The sequence below is a fragment of the Python bivittatus genome, unplaced genomic scaffold, assembly GCF_059951505.1.
Source record: "Python bivittatus isolate LINGU-HERP-01145 unplaced genomic scaffold, Pbiv_v1 ctg000960_np1212, whole genome shotgun sequence".
In the NCBI taxonomy this organism is placed as follows: Eukaryota; Metazoa; Chordata; class Lepidosauria; order Squamata; family Pythonidae; genus Python; species Python bivittatus.
Window position 1 is genome coordinate 7,874,154 of NW_028277124.1, and position 18,647 is coordinate 7,892,800.

The 18,647-nt window shown below is 37.6% G+C and overlaps 1 protein-coding gene across 4 annotated transcripts in view; it reads right to left on the reverse strand.

Moving 5' to 3' along the window:
- Positions 1-18,647, reverse strand: part of SORCS2 (sortilin related VPS10 domain containing receptor 2) — a 132,741-nt gene that overhangs the window by 32,341 nt on the left and 81,753 nt on the right. For all 4 annotated transcript variants that reach the window (XM_088131501.1, XM_088131503.1, XM_088131500.1 and 1 more), the window contains 7 exons: positions 16,676-16,783; positions 14,958-15,078; positions 12,728-12,861; positions 10,539-10,664; positions 7,170-7,341; positions 4,346-4,532; positions 2,081-2,214 (listed from right to left, as the gene is read on the reverse strand). In XM_088131501.1, the coding sequence (XP_087987627.1) occupies positions 2,081-2,214; positions 4,346-4,532; positions 7,170-7,341; positions 10,539-10,664; positions 12,728-12,861; positions 14,958-15,078; positions 16,676-16,783 (982 nt within the window). The remainder of the gene's footprint in view (positions 1-2,080; positions 2,215-4,345; positions 4,533-7,169; positions 7,342-10,538; positions 10,665-12,727; positions 12,862-14,957; positions 15,079-16,675; positions 16,784-18,647) is intronic.

The following is an 18,647-nucleotide window of genomic DNA, read 5'->3' on the forward strand; positions in this document are numbered from 1 at the left end:
AAGTGGGGAGCTGGCTGGAGAGTAACAGAAGGCAAACCCCAGACTCTCCAGAGGTGTAGATAACTGAGGTTTATTCTCCCCAGTCCCTTGAGAATTCAGGGGCAGGATTTGAGAACAAAAACAAACACTTTGGCGTCTCCATAGTCCAAACTAAAAAGTCAAAGTAACATTCAAAATAAAATGTCTACCCAAGGAGGTAAACTGTTATGGCAGTGGCATTTTGAGGCTTGTTCTCTTGCTGTTACACCAACAGTGTCAATACACCTGCCAGCCTTAGCCCTGGGTGTATAAGCAGCTCCTTACTTGTGTAGTCTCTGCCCCCTTTCCTTCTTTCTGAGGAAGGCTTTCCAGCCTGAGGAACCATCTCGCTTCTCTGCCAGGACAATAAGTTGCATCAAGGTCAGGCAGTGTAGAAGGGTGAACAAGTTTGTTTATTCAGGTCTGATAAGGGTAATCCAGAAAGTGCTTTCTCTGCAGGCTTCTCTTTGTTGTCCTCTGGCATTGGCTTCTCCCTCAACCTTCTTCTCTAACTCCTAGCCCTGCTCCTTTATCAGAGCAGCCTTTATGCTCAGTTCATACTGAGACTGCAGTTGTGGTTTATTACCAACCATGTCTTTTCCCAGCATCCCACTCCAGTTACCAAGGGCAGACACGCTAATATGTGCAAATGTGAGCACCCCTGTGTGCCTCAAAGCATTTTTTTCTTGTCTGTATCCAAATTACTTTTCTTATTCTGACTTACTCATTTATTTTTCATATCTGAAGTCATCAATGTAGTAAGCCCTTGTAGAAACACTGACAGCCAAGGGTGGTTGTAAACTAACTGGTAATGAGTAGTATTATAAACTAGTGTTATAAACTATTAATTCAAGAAATCCAATGTTTAAAAAGTATTTTTTGTTATCCTTGTATAATTCTCTTTTGATGCATTAATCTGAAAAAACTATCTGCTGAACCTTATAAGCTTTGAACATGGAAGGTTATTCCTACTTTTTATCGACAGATTGTCCCACTGAGTTGCTTGAGACAGATATAGAATCATTACTTTGTGTGGGACAGGGTTGCTGATTTATCAAAGATGGATAAGAGAGATAACTCAAGAGTAAGTACTTCCCATCTCATTCTTAGTTCTTCTTATGGGCTTCCCTTCCAATAGGCAGACATCCGATTCTGTAAATATCTTTAGGTATCTACTGATTAAATAATTCTAACTCTGCATTCTGACTTCTCCTTTCTTCAGAAAGTGATGTCCAGATTCTGCATTAGTCAGACCCATCTTTTTCCCATTCCCCAAGACACTTCTGAACTCTGTATTACACAGCCAGGAATTTTGTCCATCTCTTTTCACAGAATAGACAAAACTACCAAATACAACCTAAGTGACACTACAAAGCACCCTCCCAACTATTGCTACCATTTCACTTGTTTATGAGTTCACCTATGATCCTAAGGCCCATTCTGTAAAAGAGGTGGGATCCTCAATAATAGTCCAAAAGCTTTGTTTGCCAGGCATCTGCAGAAAGACCGGGTAATCCCAGACATTTTTCTTCATATGGCATTACTCATGATACAACCTAGCCACAGCTGATGCCATTTTCAGGTGAGGAGCGCTATATTTGAATAAATTCTTGCCCTACTATCAGTGAATAAAACTTGCTGATCACCAGTATGTGTGATGCACAGAGATACTGAAGAAGACAAGACTCAGATCTATAATTGTGGCTCTTTTTTTAATAGCCTATAATGGGACACCCAAGGTAGCTTGGTGGGTCTATCTTGAGCCTGCTTAATAAACTCACCACTAAATTATGTCAAATTATGTTCTGCAGAGATGCAGAAATTGCATGTGTGAGTGCACACATGGCCACTCAAAGAACCTCAGTTACAGCTAAGCAATTTGTTTTTTTCACTGAGGCTGAAGTGCTAAAGTGAATATAGAGGAAGTATATCAAACCTTCAAAATAGTTAACAGTAAAAGCATAGTTTAAGATCATAAAACTGGTTATTTTAAGATACTGAAATAGCATGTAAAAAAGCTCAAATGCTGGAAAAATCATAGGTAATAATAACTATTCAATACCTGAAGATTGTTTCCAATCCACCAGTAAAAAAGTGTAAAGTTAGAGTTCTTTGGCAGGATGATGGCTGTCAGATTCACCTCCTGGTTTCTGCCAATAACAGGAACTACTTCAAGATGTAAAGCCTGCAGTGGAGCTGGAAAGAGTCCCAACTGTTAATTAAAAAGCCATTGATTTATCAAATATCTTGTGCTTTCAAATACTTCTTCTAAAGAGGCACTAGAGTGCTCAGGGATATCTCTTAAGCTTTTCAAGCAAATTCAAGAGAAAACCACCTTCTCAAGGGATTGAATTAAAGCCATCAATTCCTTATATCACTTTTTATTGCTCAACAGAAAATTAATGATAGTAATTCTCATTGCAAATTAATTTGTCTTGAATATTTAAGACTTGTTGAAATTTTAATTAAGATATGTCTTTTTTAAAGTTGCATTTATTTTATTTGGAAAGCTTAAATGAATATTTACATTCCTTCTAAATCAGGAATGGGAAACCTGAAGCTAATGGGTTGTGTGTACATATTAGAGAGAAGCAGATAGCACAAACATCTAGGATTCTGGTGCAGAGTAGATCACTTTTAAGATTACAGGGAAGAGTGAGCTCTTCAGTTAGGGAACAGAAAGGCATCCAAGCACTGGGAACAAGGAACTGTGTAACCTCTGAACTTGTCTGACCAAGTATACGGAAGGCATTATATTTGCATTACTTACACTGAGGACAATGCTGCCTTCTTGGGGGCAGACCTTGTTAGCTGCAAGTTGCATAAGCTGCAGAGACTACTTTTTCCTATAAATATTGTTGCAGGCTACATGTGGCCCGTGGATCATGAGTCTAAGCCACTGATCCTACAGTTTTTATGGAGAGATTCCCTGTACAATAAAGCCCCTTTCATGTGTGAAGCCCTGCTACTGTATATCACTATTTTTCCCAAATCCAATTGTTACTCATTGTTGACAATACATTTATTATGAAAACTATACTACATACATTGACACATAGTGCTGTAAGTGCAGGATAAGTAGGAGGTGTTAGACCAATTACAAATGCTTTCTATCTATAGCTTTGCAAGTCTCAGGCTTTAGATGCTGCCATTTTCAAGCAACTTTCCCCCCTGGAATTCCACCAACTATACCTGAACCATCACATATGCCTTTGACTGCACTGAGATGAATAATCAATCAATAAATGGCGTCCTACCAACTCTCTTTTGCTGGGACTGCTCTTACTGATCTTCCTTTTCTCAGCACCATTGTGCTCTTCCTCCAAACAAGAAGCTGACAGATTTTATCCCTTCACCTTATCCACAAAACCAAAAGTTGAATCCATTCTCATTAGTCATAGTCGCATATACAGCAAGATTAAATCACCAGTATTCAATTATGCATCGAAGCTGTAATTACCCAAAACAACAACAGAAGCAGTACTAGCAATCTTGAGAGAAAATAGTGTTGGTTGGTTGTCATGAAAGCAGGTCAGATGTCATCTACACTGTCTTCAAAACTAAATTTAGGCAGAACCCTTTAATACAGTATATCCCTGCTAAGTCAGTATATGAAAAGAAACTATGAACAAAATTCAGTTTAGTGGAGGTAGAAGTTTTCCCAACTTGGTCAGACAAATTCATGGATCTGTAAGCTGCACAGTTTACTCACTGAAAGAAAAAAACTTACCTTCAGGAGATTTTATGCACGTTTTAGTTTATCTCTGATGATTCAGCTGTACCAAAAAGGGTGAGGGCAGAGTTTCTGCTCTACTAATTTTGGGTACCAGTGAATGTAAAAAGCAACGATGCATCACAGGGGTTGGTGTTCCATTTTTTTTATCCTGAAGCCTACCACATCCCTTCCTTTACAACTAGGATGAGCAACATACTAGATCAACTTTCAGTGTTCTACTACACTGTTGATATACCGGATAGAACTGGAATCCATTTATGGACATATCTTAAATATATTTTATGATTTTGATTATTGCCAAGGTGCATTCAAAATGCATCCCTCCTGTTTCTCAACATAGATTTGTTTTGTGTTGATAACAATAGCAGCCAGATGAATAAATTGAGATCAGAAAGTAATTTCCACTCCAGAGGGACAAAATCCAACACTCTGTTGACTGTTAAAAAGCTCCAAGAATGAAATATGTATTCTACTGTAGATTGCTAGCTATTTTTATTATGGTATATACAAATATAACAAATAAATAAATGAGCTAGTACCAGACTAATACTGCTACAATAATGAGAATGAGAAAAATGAAGTAAAACTTACAATGAACCTGAATAAATGTAACTGCTTCATCTTGGCCAGCAGCATTCTCTGCCACCACAGAGACACGATAAACCCCAGGATTTTCATAATGGTGTTGAAAGGTTTCACTTATCAATGTCAGGTTCATATAATTTGCCTTAATGCCATCTCCAAAGTTCACTTGGTATTTGGTGTTTAAAGTATCTCCCTATGAAAACCAAGAACAAAGAGAAAAAATCTGGTGTATGACAAAAATGGACAGAGGGAAACAATCAAAACTACATATCAAATTACTGATACTGCCAGCTCTGAAGATTATTGCTTAGTACCAACAATACAATCAACTGATGGTTGTCTCTGTTCCATCAGAAGCAGACATCTTTCACAAGCTACATTAAAAGTATTTTAAAATCCATGGTAGCTCAGCTGGGACTGAATCATTCAAAGTAGGGGGGGATGGGTGCAGAAAAAGAAAAGTAACATAGACAATTTGTATATGTGAAACCTGGATTTATGATGCTGCTCTAGGCTCTTGTCTTTGGAGGATTAACCCTCTTTTTGTTTGCATGAGAAGAACTGGTCAATTTAAGGTAAGGAACCTTAGAACGTACCCAGGGTACTTTGGGTGTTTGGGGGATGTTATATAAATGTTAACAAGAATTATGTATTTGTTTTGAACAATCCATGCTTGGACCATATAAATCTAATACTAAACTCTGAATCAGTAGAAAGTATTAAAGAGCAGCCTTCCTCTGATACTTATTCCTCCACAGTTTGGAAATTCTACTAATTAAAATTGTTACGCCACTCACATGTTTAGAGCTGCCATTTGCATATACGGAGTGATTGTGTCCTCTCCAAACTAGATCTAAAGTGGTTTATGCCATGCTAAAAAAGATATACCTCCTCTTCTAATAACATTAAAATCCAAATCAGCTTCTTGCATGCCTAGTTTGCATCATGCTGTAACCACTCTTTCTGGTTTAATACATGCCCCATCAAGCATTACCAGGTTCACCAAGAAATTTCACCTTGGTAACAACCCTGGCAGTGATTTTGGCATCTGCTGAGGAAGAAAATTGGCCTCAACACCTGTATCTGAGTTGATACAGTCTGCTGACTGAGACTGACTTGATTGCACATGTTTTTGCCAGAGCATTTATTACACACAGTGCCAAACACTGAGCAACTTCTTGGGGCCTGAGCTTTTCCACAACACTTGCATGTAAACCTATTACTGGTCACTCCTACTAGAAGCTTTCTAGCTGTTGACTTAGCCAGAGATCTGTGGATTTCTGGTTTTGGAGGTACCCTAAATTTGCATTTGAGGTATCAAAGCTTCTTTCACCTTTGCTGTATCTACTACTTTTTTCAAGATGAAGTAACACTCTCAACATTCTCCGCAATCTCTACCTGCGCATGTACTGCACACAATCCTGTTCTTTATAAGCAACTCCAAATTCACTATAACAAACAAATCAACAGTCTCCTCCATCCCTTAGGTTCTGGTAAAAAACATAAGTACTTCAAAAATAATGCTTTTCCTAGCAACAATATATGTGGCAAATGCTTTTATTATTATTTGCAGTTTCTGCTTATCTACCTCTGTGTAAACTGAACGCTACTATAAATCTCTCGTGCCTCTTTGCCAGCAAAACAGAAAAACAAAGCACACTGAAGCCATTCTTCTCTTCACTCAGACCAGCTGGCAATCAGATACCACTGAAATGCTTGAAGCCATTCACTCCAATTCTGCAGTGTTTCCTGCTATTACCAGGCTGCCAAGGGCTGGCTATGTGGCCACGTAGGGTTCACTCACTTCTGATACCATGTAGCATTTGCTGGCCCAGCTCTACCTGGAATCTGGGCTCCCCAATTAAGTCACCTCAAGTAGTACCTGAGTCCTTTTATTCACAAGAAGATAGCCATAAAACAACAGTAGCACCACACAAAACGGATGCAGTCAAATATACGCGCGCGCACACACAAACACAAAACATAAATTAGGCTTTGGGGGCTGGTCTAACAGGCATCTGTCAGCTAGTGACTCCCCCTAAAGTAATAATACCTCCTGCCACAATAACTGTACCCTGGAAGTTCTTATCAACATTCAGTTATGAATGCAGCTGCATATTTCCCGTGATCTTCCAAGTAAGATGTACTCCTGCTTTCTGGGGAAAGGAAAGGATTAAAATCTTCTTCACTAATAATAATTTAAATTTTGGTACCCGCTAACTGTCCTGTGGTTTCGCTATTTCCTGCTAGAGGAAGTTTCTTGATTACTGACACTACCTTCTGCTATCCCTGGATTATTTCATTCCTAGGGAAGAAAGAAAGTCCTCAGTGATTCATATACCATCTCATGCTGCCAAAGCAACCACTTCAGTTTCATACTAATATACATCACTGTCATGCTAGCCTGCTGGATAGTAACAGACTATAATATAGCTCCCATCTCCCTCTTGTTCTCGTTTCAGTGGAAGAAATAAAATGCTACAGATGCCTAAGGCTTGTAATTCCCACCATAAAAAAAAAGCGGGGGGGGGGGAGCTGCATAATACTTATAGGAACTTAGCTTTGGAAAAAAAGATTGTGAAGTAAGAGGAGACTAATGAGACTGTCTGAGGATGATTGAGGGGAATATTTCAAGTCTCCAAACAAAAAAGACCAGTTTCTTCCTAGCACAAATAAAGAGTGGGCAAAGAGAAGTCAGCAGAGAAAGAGAAAGGGAAAAAAAGTCAGTTGCAAGACAAAGTACTAGTGCAACCCTGCTTTCAGGTTAAAATGACAATTACATTTTTCCTGACTTCTATGTCATTCCATAGATGGGAAATTCCAGTAATACCTGATTTTGTTTGACAACAAAGGTGACATATTCTCCTGGCTTAATGGCAAGGCTTTCCCCTTTAATGCTGATCTGCAATCCTTTGGGAGCAGTCAGTGGACACACGTGTTGAGAAGAATTTTTCTGTAAATCCACACCTCCTTTACATACATTAGATATAACTTTACGGTATCTGTAGAAAGAAGTAAATGGAGAGCATATCTGAGTGAGGGACACAACTGAACAACAGATACAGAAAAGGCTATATTCATGCCTTGGAGCAATGACTTAGTTTGGATTCAACCCTCTATGTTCACATAATATGCTTAATCAAGACAAAAGCAGAGTATGTAAAAAAGCATACACATATATACATACAAAAAACATACAAAATCATACTCATATAGCTCCTGGCTGCTAGGATGGGGGCCACAACATGCTGGATTGCAAGGTAATCTCTAAAATAGAGATGCTAGGTTCCATAAAATGACATGAACATGCTTAGGGTAAAACTGGGTTTTGACTGGGCTTAGTGGCACACTGGCCAAAATATGCTAAAAATCTGATACTGTCCCTACTATTAGCAGGGAAGTCTGCATGTGGCATGGGTCTAAGGCTAGTAACCTAGTCTATACCTTCTCTATATTATTAAAAAGCACTATGTGAAAGTCTTGATTTAACCACAGCCACAACAGGCAGTGTCATCTGTGTTGTTGTGGTTTGCGTATGAAAATTGAAATCCATAGGCTGGTGATAATGGCATGTTATGCTCCAGTAAATGGTGATAATGAAAGAATCAGGGTGAGTTTTGAGAAAAAATGTGCAAGATTCCAGATGAATGCAATCCAGAGAAAAATTACCTTAGCGGATTGCACAAATGGATAAGTAACTATGATATGAAAGACATCCTGGCATTTAGAGATCCAAAGATTAATTAGAGTAATGATGTTTGGTTGAATACCTTAGAAAAAGTCTGTTTCATACATATGTATGTCTGTTTAAGCATATCTCTTCATATGTACACGTGGCACAGGAATGAATACAAATCTAAAAGCATTATTATTTGTGATGAAGGAGTGAGGGAATCAATGAGGTATGCAAGGGTGATGAGAGGTTCTGAATATGGGACACTATTTTTGATTGTGTCAAGAGTGGATTTTGGGGGGAAATGAATGTGGAAAAAAGGGAAAAAAGGGAAAGAAGCAAAAATACAATGACTTTTTCTCATCAGGAAGACAAAATACCTGTCCAGTATGAAAAAAAATTAGAAGACAAATTAATCTATAAAAATAAATAAATAATTTGGAAGTGGACATAAGGAAATAGTATGTGGAAGCTGCTTAGAGTGAAAGAAGTACTGTATATTACAGAGTGCCACAAAAGTGTACGCAATTGAAACTATGGAAAAAAGCTGCTGAATGGAATGATGAAGCAAAAGAGACAGTAGGTGTGGAAAAATGCATACAAGAGAGAGCTGAAAAAAATGAGGAAGAAAGTTATTGTATAATGTGTAATGAGAGAAAAAGATAATTGCAAAAAATGTAATCAAAGTCCACATTTAAAAGAAGCAAAGGAAATACATAGCAGGTTTGATGGATATAAAAATTTGTTTGGAAAGTAGATGAAGAGGGATAAACAAACTCCAGTAGAGTGAATGGAATTGGAAAGGAACTGAAATTAAAACTATAAATGGTAGCATCCAAGAAAAAAAAACATTTAAAAAAGTCGTGAATTAAAAAAGTCGTGAAAGAAGATAAGGTTAGAGATATACATGGTAAACTGAAGAAATGTATATGGTTGTTTATGGAGACTAGTTTAATGTATGTGTGATCAACAATTGGAGGAATGTCATTATGGTTTCCCCTATAAAATGAGAAAAGTAGCTGGTGAATGCAAAAATTACAGGGTAATTAATTTGTTAACTGCCTGGGAAGGCAGAATTCTGGTTGAAAAAGTCCAAGAGACAGCAATGAGCAAAATTTGGGAAGTGCAGGGCAGCTTTCTCTGAAGATCAACTTTTGCTCTTCAGCAGGCTATGGATGTGAGAAGCTTACATTACTATCTTACAATGGTTGATGGTTGATAGAAACTGAGTTAAGAATGAATAGGGGCTGAATGAAGATGGATTGAATACAAAAGCGAGTAACCAGTATGAAAGTACATTGAGGTGGTTTGGTCACATACAGAAAATAAAGACCAAGTTGCAAAATAAATATACAAAGAAAGAGTGAATGGGTTGAGAGGAAGGGGAAAGAGAGAAGGCGTAGCTGGGTAGGGTTGATGAGAAGCTCAAAAAGAGAGAGGAGAGAACTTTAAAGAACAGCAGCAATTTATAAAGCAATGTATAATGTATGGGCGTATTAAAAACAAGGATAGAAAGCATGGAGAGATACAGTGAATGCTGTTGGTATGTGCTAGCTTTAGCTAGGTTTCCTTTCCTTTTTATTTTCTCATGCCTTTAATTTATTTAGCTTGCTATTTCTCACTCTTTTACTGCACTCTGTTTAACACTGCTTACCCCAAAAGAAAATGGTGGGATGAGCACGTAAAGGTATATATTTTCTGTGTACTTGTAAAATTACCTGTATCTCCTACAGGGGCAATTTTAGAACAAAACAGTACCTGGGCAATTGTAAGTGAAACTACTCTTTCCCAACCAACCATGTTTTGTGTATTATTTAATCATAATAGTTGGTATACTGCCCACTACCAAAGTCTCTCAGTGGTTTACAACCACTGGGCAGTATTTAAATTCTGCTTACTTAGTCCTGCAAAGAAAAAAGATGGAGGTGTGCAGTAATTAATAATACAAGGCACTCCAATTAAAACATTCACTGTGAAGGCTTGGCAGGGTCAGAACTCATCGCCCAAACTGGCTGTACTGCCAACTACAATTCCAGTGTTGGCTGTCTGGGTAATGAAGAAAGAGGCACTCATGTACTGCAGCCTTGCCAATACTCTCCCAGCGCAATGATTCAGGGCATGCAGAAAGCAGACTGAAAGCCTACATTTCTCAAAATAGCAGCCCTTGACCTGCTTAGTATGATTGTGCGCTGCCAGATCCACCAGTATGGCAGTGCAACTGCATCCTTGCTGACAATGTTAACTATCTTTCACAAAAGCGGCTTCAGTGTCATCAAAGTGGTGGCTAACAGAGATTCTAGAGGTAATGTATCTCTAAAAATTGAGGAACAACCATCAAGGGAAAATGGTATGCGGACACTTTTCACATGAAACATGTTTCAAAAACCAAAATACTTTATTAAATTAGAAACAGATAATAGTTTTTGTCCCTGAGTACCATATTAGCAATTTAGAAAGGAGATTGATACAAGGCAGAAAGGAAGAACAGAGCTATTTTTCACAGCAAAATATTGTTCACTTACTTACCCTGTGCTACTTCTATAGGACTGCCCTGCAATACAGTCTTCAGGAGGGGCTTTAGGGTTAAACCAAAAGTCAGCAAAGCATGTGCTGGGCTCTGATTTTGGCAGTGAACGTTCAAATCCATAATCACTACAGAATAATAATAACAAGTAGGTATTTGATAGATATATCTTTAGTAGGAATTTTTCAGGAGTTGCAATAATGTTTAAAAAGTTATTAATATTAAAAATATTAAAAATAGTATTTTTACTGTATGTGTAACTGTAATGTGATTATAGCTGAAACAGTTTGCACCCCTTTGGATGGTACATCTTTGGGTTCCATAACTCTCTTGGAAAGCCAAAATAGTTAATAATGTTGCCCAGCACCATAAGCCTAGGAGACTCCAATATAAACTCCAAACCAACTCTGTCACCTCAGCCAGGAACTCTGTATTCTATCCTGAAAATTAAGGAATAAATGTGTGTGTGTCTATGTGTGTGTATGCATTGAGGAGGATGTAATCAGATGGTTGAGATCAAGAACACAAAGGTCAGTCTATAAATTCACTAGGTAAAAGAAGGATCCAATCCAATCTGAAAGTTACAAGCCAAGAGGATGATACTATAGGGGTTGGACAAAAAGTATGGTCAAAGTAGAGGTGAGAAATCTGGGTATGGGATTGAGAAATCTAAATTTGGGGAAAAGGTTGAGAAATTGAGGTACAGAAGACAAGGTGGGCTGGTACCAACACTAGCTGTGGTAAGTAAACTCACTTTCTAGGAGTGCCTTCATGGTCCTGACAGCTGAGCTCAGCAGGTGCTTCTTAGCATTCCACTTAGCATCAACTTTCAATGAGTCCCCGTTACAAAAACCAACTTTGTTCTCTCATGCATGGCAAATAATGATTAATGGTACAATAGTTTAGTCAATTTCATTTACAAAGGAACACAACCTCTCTGGGAGGCTAGAACATTCCACAAGACTGGAGAGCATAAGGGCAATTGGAACGGAAATAGGTCTTGAATTTCTGACTTTCTTTCTTTTGTTAAGGACTGCTGTGACGTCCAGCTTAGATTCAGACGAAGAAAAGAAGGTCTAATATAGATAGAAAATCCCTCTTGAAACATAAAGTTCCTCAGGCTATCTCCAAACAGCAGACTCAAGGGGGGCAGATGCTTCTGGCAATCAGCCTCGGTGGCCACTGTAATAAACCTGCTACCAGCAGCTGTGCTGGCAGCCACCCAGCTCTCTCATGGTCCACAAGGTCCTATTCCCAGCCAAGGCAGATTCTTAATATAGAGATATAGGCATATATAGTAATTCAAGCTATGTGGGATCTTTTTCTCTAGATATTGCCACCTTTGAAAACTGAATATATGTTTTAAGTGAGTAGGATTTTTATCAGTTCATTGCATTAGATTTAATAAAATGTAATATGCAAGAGGTGAAAGGATAAAGAATGCTTTATTGATGAAATGGAAGAGAAAATATCATGAGCACAGAGTATACTCCAAGAGAATTGGAGTTTCTGCATTGCTTAAAAATTCATCTCCAGGCGCAATTCAAAATGAGAGATTTGATACTTTGCAAACAGAAACACACAAGTGCAATTCCTGGGCTGTCCACCTTCCACTGAGAAACATTGTGGTCTAAAATCTTTTTTACCTTTAAAGTCCTAAAAATTGAGCTGATATAATAACTTTTGGGGTAGCTCATCCCACATATTCATGCAGATTAATATCCCCAAGCCTGTTTTCTAGTTTTGCCATCTTTAAGAAGTGAGCAGGGCAAGCACACGAAGTCATCATTTTCAATAATGACTTCACAATGATATCCTTCTGAAAGAGATTCCCCTGGCTCAACCTGGTCATTTTTTAGTGGAACAAGTTAGTGTTTATTGCTATTGAATAAAAATTTTCATTGTTATTCTACTGAAGTTTTTTTCAACTGTTCTGTATAAAGTTTAATATCTATTTGTGAACTGTCATAGGGATTGTTTTGGGACTGAGAGATGGTGCATGAAGTGTCATAAAATAAATAATGAAATGTTGGCTATTCTCCCTTTCTCTTTTGCAGAGATAACTGTTCTCTTTCAAAGAAATAAAAAAATACAATTTTTGTTTAAAAAATATGGATTTTTCAGTATGTCTATACATAACACTAACAACTCAGCCACATTAAGAGAGAGGGGGGAAGGGAGAAAAACTTACCATAAGAAATCAGAAGAACTACATTCACAAACTTTAGAAGAAAGTGCTGACATAAAGTTTTTTCCTTTAATACACCATGATGAATTCTTTCTCTTCCGAAAGGTTCTCTGTTGGCCCATTATGCAACGGTCACCCTGAATATTAAATGTTAGCTCTCATAACTACCAGATAAAAGTGTTACACTGAATCACACGCTTTACATTTGTAAATTAAAGCCTTATGTTATTCGACTAATTTTCAGAATTCAGTAAGAATTGTCAATTGAGTTTTAGGTATAAAATCTAATAAGTGTTTCACATGCAGATTGCATGAACTGATCTTTCTAAACACAAATTGATTTCTTCCTTTTTCCCATTTCTTGTATCAATTACAAGGATGTGTTTTGTGAGACTGAAACACACAATGTCTATTGTAAGAAAGCTTAATAACACATCTTAACATTTGGTATAGAAAATATAGCAATGTTTATAGACCTATGCCTATAAGGGAGAAACAAATTAAAAGGCTAAAACAAAATGACCAATCTTATATTTTGTAAACAGAAGACCACAAACTCAATTCCTGGGCTGTGCAACTTCCACTGAGAAACATTCTGGTATGAATCTACACAGAGCTATTTCTAGCGTAAGCAGTACTGAGCCAGACTCAATATAGGGCATCTTTCGTTCACTTTCAATTAATCTGAAATCTTATCTGATTCTACCAAACAAGTCTAAATATGATTGTGCCTGTTGCTCAACCCATCCTTCTATTCCTTTGACTGCTATATAAAAAAGAAATTCTCCATGAGTTTTGTATCTTAAAAATATCTTGATCCATTAGTCTTAACTGGCCTGACATTGATTACAGGCTAAGAGACTGATTGCTGAAACCTGAGTTTATCCACACCCAGTCCACAATAAATACTTTATCTCCAGATCAATCAAATCTTAGCCAGTTTTTTTTTATATAGCAGTCAAAGGAATAGAAGGATGGGTTGAGCAACAGGCACAATCATATTTAGACTTGTTTGGTAGAATCAGATAAGATTTCAGATTAATTGAAAGTGAACGAAAGATGCCCTATATTGAGTCTAGCTCAGTACTGCTTACGCTAGAAATAGCTCTGTGTAGATTCACAATCTACAACGTATTTAATGTGTATTTATGTTTATTGCTTTTAATAAAATACATACTGAAACATGTAACCAGCTAAAAATTGAATCAAGGAACACACATTGCCGTATTTTTAAATATTTGAGCTAGAAAACATCTTTTGTTGTAGAATTTAAGGGGCAATACACCAATCTGAAATAACCACTTCTTAAGATGGGTTGTTCTTTTCATACTTTCACACTATTCATTTTGCAGTGCCATTAATTATGAGTAAATCATACCCTTGCTTGTTTTGATTTTAAGTTCAGTTAACTGGAAACATTGTACTCTACATTTAACTGTGAAACATCTTTTTCCCCACTTTTTTGCTTTGCATCACCTCACTTCTTATCTTTTTCTTACTTCTTTACTCTTCTCTCTATACTCAGGATACCACTCGGGATACCACTTCATGTATCTAACAAAATGCTGTATGATAGCTCATGCCATATTATCTTTCTTAAATAAATCTGAGCTATAAGTTCAGATTGGAAGTTATTCCTTTAGCATAGGTAACTTCTGATTTTAATTAATCAAAGATTATGGTTTGTAATGGCCTCTGTGAATATGAATTTCCTGGAATAAACAAGACATAGTCCTAGAAACCAAGCTACTCTATCAGGGTAGTCTGTTTCATGTAATAATGAATACTTTCCATGGATGTAGTACAATCCTATGCCTGGCTGCTTAGAAATCAAGCTAAATTCAGTGGAACAAAAGTTCAGATTGCATCTTTTGGGATACATACATAAGCTGTGGAGGCCTGCATAGAAGAGACAAAGAGAAAGAAGACCTTCTTTCTCTTTGTCTCTTGTTCATGGTGGAATAACCATATTACAAATTTCCAGATCATTCAAATATAAGAAACTGAGATCTGTACAAATCATACTTCATTCAGAATGTGGATATTAAATCAACATTAAATTTTAGTTTGATGTGCTGGTTTGTTAACCAGTTCAGTTAAAGACAAACTACAGTTGTCTTCTAACTGAACTACAGCCTTAGTGCAGTTAGTGCACATAACACTAAACATGTTTTAGTATTACACAAGCAAATGTCACCAAATATGACAGTGATTTCTTTCTATGAAGTTGCACCTGCAGATTTGTCAGGTCCCATGATTCATAGTCTTCATCAGTGCATTCTTGGGAAAAAGATGGACGGAAATCTACCTTCACTAGCTCCCAGTCTGACTGATAGCTGATGTGTCCAAACACTCTACAGAGAGAAAATCCAAATGAGATCCCAGTTAAAAAATAAGGAATAGCTTCTGTTATGGCTATCTGTGGTAAATACAGGTAGTCCTCACTCACCGACTACAATTGGGACCAGCAACTCCATCGCTAAGTGACATGGTCATAAAGTGAACCATGCCAACTTACAACATCAGTTCTGGCTGCAGTCATTAAGCATGATGTCATGTGACTATGACTTGTGACTTCCTGCCAGCTTTCCCATTGACTTTGCTTGTTGGAAGCCAGCTGAGAAAGTCACAAATGGTGAACTTGTGACCGTGGGATGCTGCAATCATCATAAATGTGCACCAGTTGCCAAATGCCCAAATTATGATCATGTGACTGCAGGGATGCTGCAATGGCCACAACTTCAGGGATCACTCGTAAATGTTCTTTTTCAGTACTGTCGTGACTTTGAACGGTCACTGAACAAGCGGTCAGTAAGCGAGGACTACCTGTATGTTATATTTTCAAACTATTTTCATAATCACACTGTTCTATACCATACTTTATATATTAGCAGTTAACTGACCCTGCAGATCTACGTCTCGATACTTAAGGATAACAGAACTAAAGAAGAGCCTATAGTAATCAACAATGGAGGATAGATGGTGGTCAAGGATTTTGCTTTCTTGAACATTTATGATCACTTGCCTATCTTTGGGGGAACTTCTGACTTCCCAGCAAAGTTTGGCTTACACATGCTTAGCTTTGAAATAGCATACGTTTAGCCAGGCATCTAATTATCTACTATCTATATATCTAAGTCATTCCTTCTACTCCTACTGAATGTTTCTTGTCATAAGTACTCTCCCATTTACTGTATTTTTCCGTTAATAAGACGCCCCCATGTACAAGACAACCCCCACTTTTCCAACCCAAAATTTAAAAATCAATATTTTAAAGATAGTGCAGAACACATTTTTATTTAGTGATTAGGTAACATTTACCTGATACACTCGGCGGGAGGAGGTCCAAACCGTCTCTCTGCAGCTTTATTTCCATGCTCTTTTGGATAACTGATTACATTCAATCACGAGTGAAACTGCCGATAGCTTGTCTCTGCAAACAGACTTCCTCCAGTTGGTTTGTTCAGCATCAGCTGACGTCAGTTACATAAGGCTCGTGATTGGAGGAAGTCTGTTTGCAGAGTCAGTATGGGCAGTTTCACTCGTGATTGGAAGCTCGTGATTGGAGGAAGCTTGTTTGCAGAGTCAAGCTATTTCACTCATAATTGGAGGCTAGCAATAGGAGGAAGCCTGTTTGCAGACACAAAGTATGGGCAGTTTTGCAACCGCACGGTTCTCTCCTCAGCTTACTTCCTTGCATAAGACACCCTTCAATTTTTAGCGTAAGGATTTTAGAAAAAAGTATCATCTTATAGTTGGAAAAATACGGTAATTGTCATCAATTAAATTGGGTTTCATTTCATTTAAACACCCCTAACAAAAAGTGATAAGCTTGGATGTGTTCCTAAAACATGGGCAATTGTTTAACTTAATGTAATGAAACACTTTTAATTGCTGACATTTAAACTTTGTCCATGTACCTGGTGGGTTGGTGAAATAAATAGTACTTACGTCATGACTAATGTCTCATCCCCAGGTTCACTAAGTAGGCCATCCACATACACTGAGATACTTGTGAAATTATGAGTGCTCCAAGTTTGACCTTCATCTACACTGAATCTGTAAAGGAAGCAATAAAATAATCATTACCATTTATTTAAATAATTTAATTATCTTATACAATTCACAAAGTCCAAAGTAGTTAAACTCCAAATATTCTAAAGCTAACCACTGCAGATAATTCTTGATCTACAACCATTCATTCAGCAACTGTTTGAGGTTACAATGGCACTGTTTGAATGGTGGTTATGATCGGTCCTTGGGTTTCCGGCCATCCCAGCACCCCCGTGGTCACGTGATTGTAATCTGGGTGCTTGGCAACTCATTTGCACTTACAACTGGTTGCCAAGTGCCCCGCAATCACATGATTGCCATTTGCAACCTTTCCTGTTTCTGGGGTAAGTCTCCCCTACCTGTGCACCCTCCCCCAGACCCTGTGTGCTTGTGCTGCGCTGGTCACTCACACCCCCTGGGCACACTTCCCAACTCTCGCCGCACCTTCCTTGCACCCTCGAGCACCCCCTCACACCCTCCCCAACCTGTACTGCAGCCTTCCTGAGCTGCACGGAGTCTCTCGTACACCCTCTCTGACCCACATGGTACTTCTCACACACACCCTTGCACCCTCACATGCCCTCCCCAACCCACGCTGCACCTCTCATGCACTCCCTCACACCCTTGTGTACCCTCTCTGACTTTGGAAAAAAAATTGATTTTTTTGATTAAGGTTAAAATACATATGTTATTATTTCTAGTAGCCCTAAGTGGACTTTTGTTGATTAGGATTGAAAGATGAGTTTTTACAATTTGATTATTGATAAGAGATGAGATATGGGAAGAAGAAAATTTTTTTATGAAATACTAGAGAAGGTATTAAATTACTGAAACTGTTTATGCTTGTCTGGAGGGAGGTGGCAGTCATCTTTTATATATTTTCCTTTTCCTTTTGTTTTCTCTCTATCTCTTTGCACTTCTCTTTTTTCTTTCTTTACTCTTTATAATTTTCTTAGTTTGTATTAGTTTTTTATCCTTGTATTTGAAAACTCTAATAAAAATTATTATTAAAAAAAGAGGACTAAGCGACAAGGTTTTAAGCGTTTGTTTATAGATAAGAGATGGGACATGGGAAAAAGAGATCGTTCGTTGTATTTTAAGAGAAGGTGAAAAGTTACTAAAATTGTTTATACTTATTTCTCTTAGTTTGTATTAGTTTTTATCTTTTCAATTGTAATGCTCAATAAAATTATTATTAATAATCATATTTATAACATTTGATCATGAGATCACTATAGTGCTCTGTTTGACAGTAATCGGGTAGATCACAATGCAAGTAACATTTGAAAGTCAGAATCAAAATAATTATCAAATTATTATCTTGTGCTGCATGTAACTTGCGTATTAGCCAACTAGATGCCAATGCCAATGGGAAACCCTCTTCTAAACATTTTAGAAGAGAAGTATACTGAATGTTTCCAGATAGGACAGCTGCTGGTGCTACTATTCATAAACTATCTGCAGCTATCCTTTTCTACTCAATGGATTGCATGTAGAAGACCAAAGTAGTGGAAAACCCAGATGATTATTAATGGAAAACATCACTGTCAGGAACACCAAGAAGATTCCATGAATAGGCCAGGGCGCTAGAAAATAATAGCTTCACTTGACATCATCTTAACTTTTTAAGGAGGTAGCGTAACATTTTATGATTAACAGCTACAGAGAGCTTTATATGCAACTAATTTATTTAATCTCCTTTTAAAGACATCCAAGTAGATGGCTATTCATAGGTGTCTGCAGGGGGGAGAATGACCTCCTTATCTATATTTTGTATCCTGATTTCTGTGGACAAGTGTGTTTATTACACATATGAATATAAGTAGCAAATGTGGAGGAAATATTAAATTAGTAAAGAACTCCCTTAAAG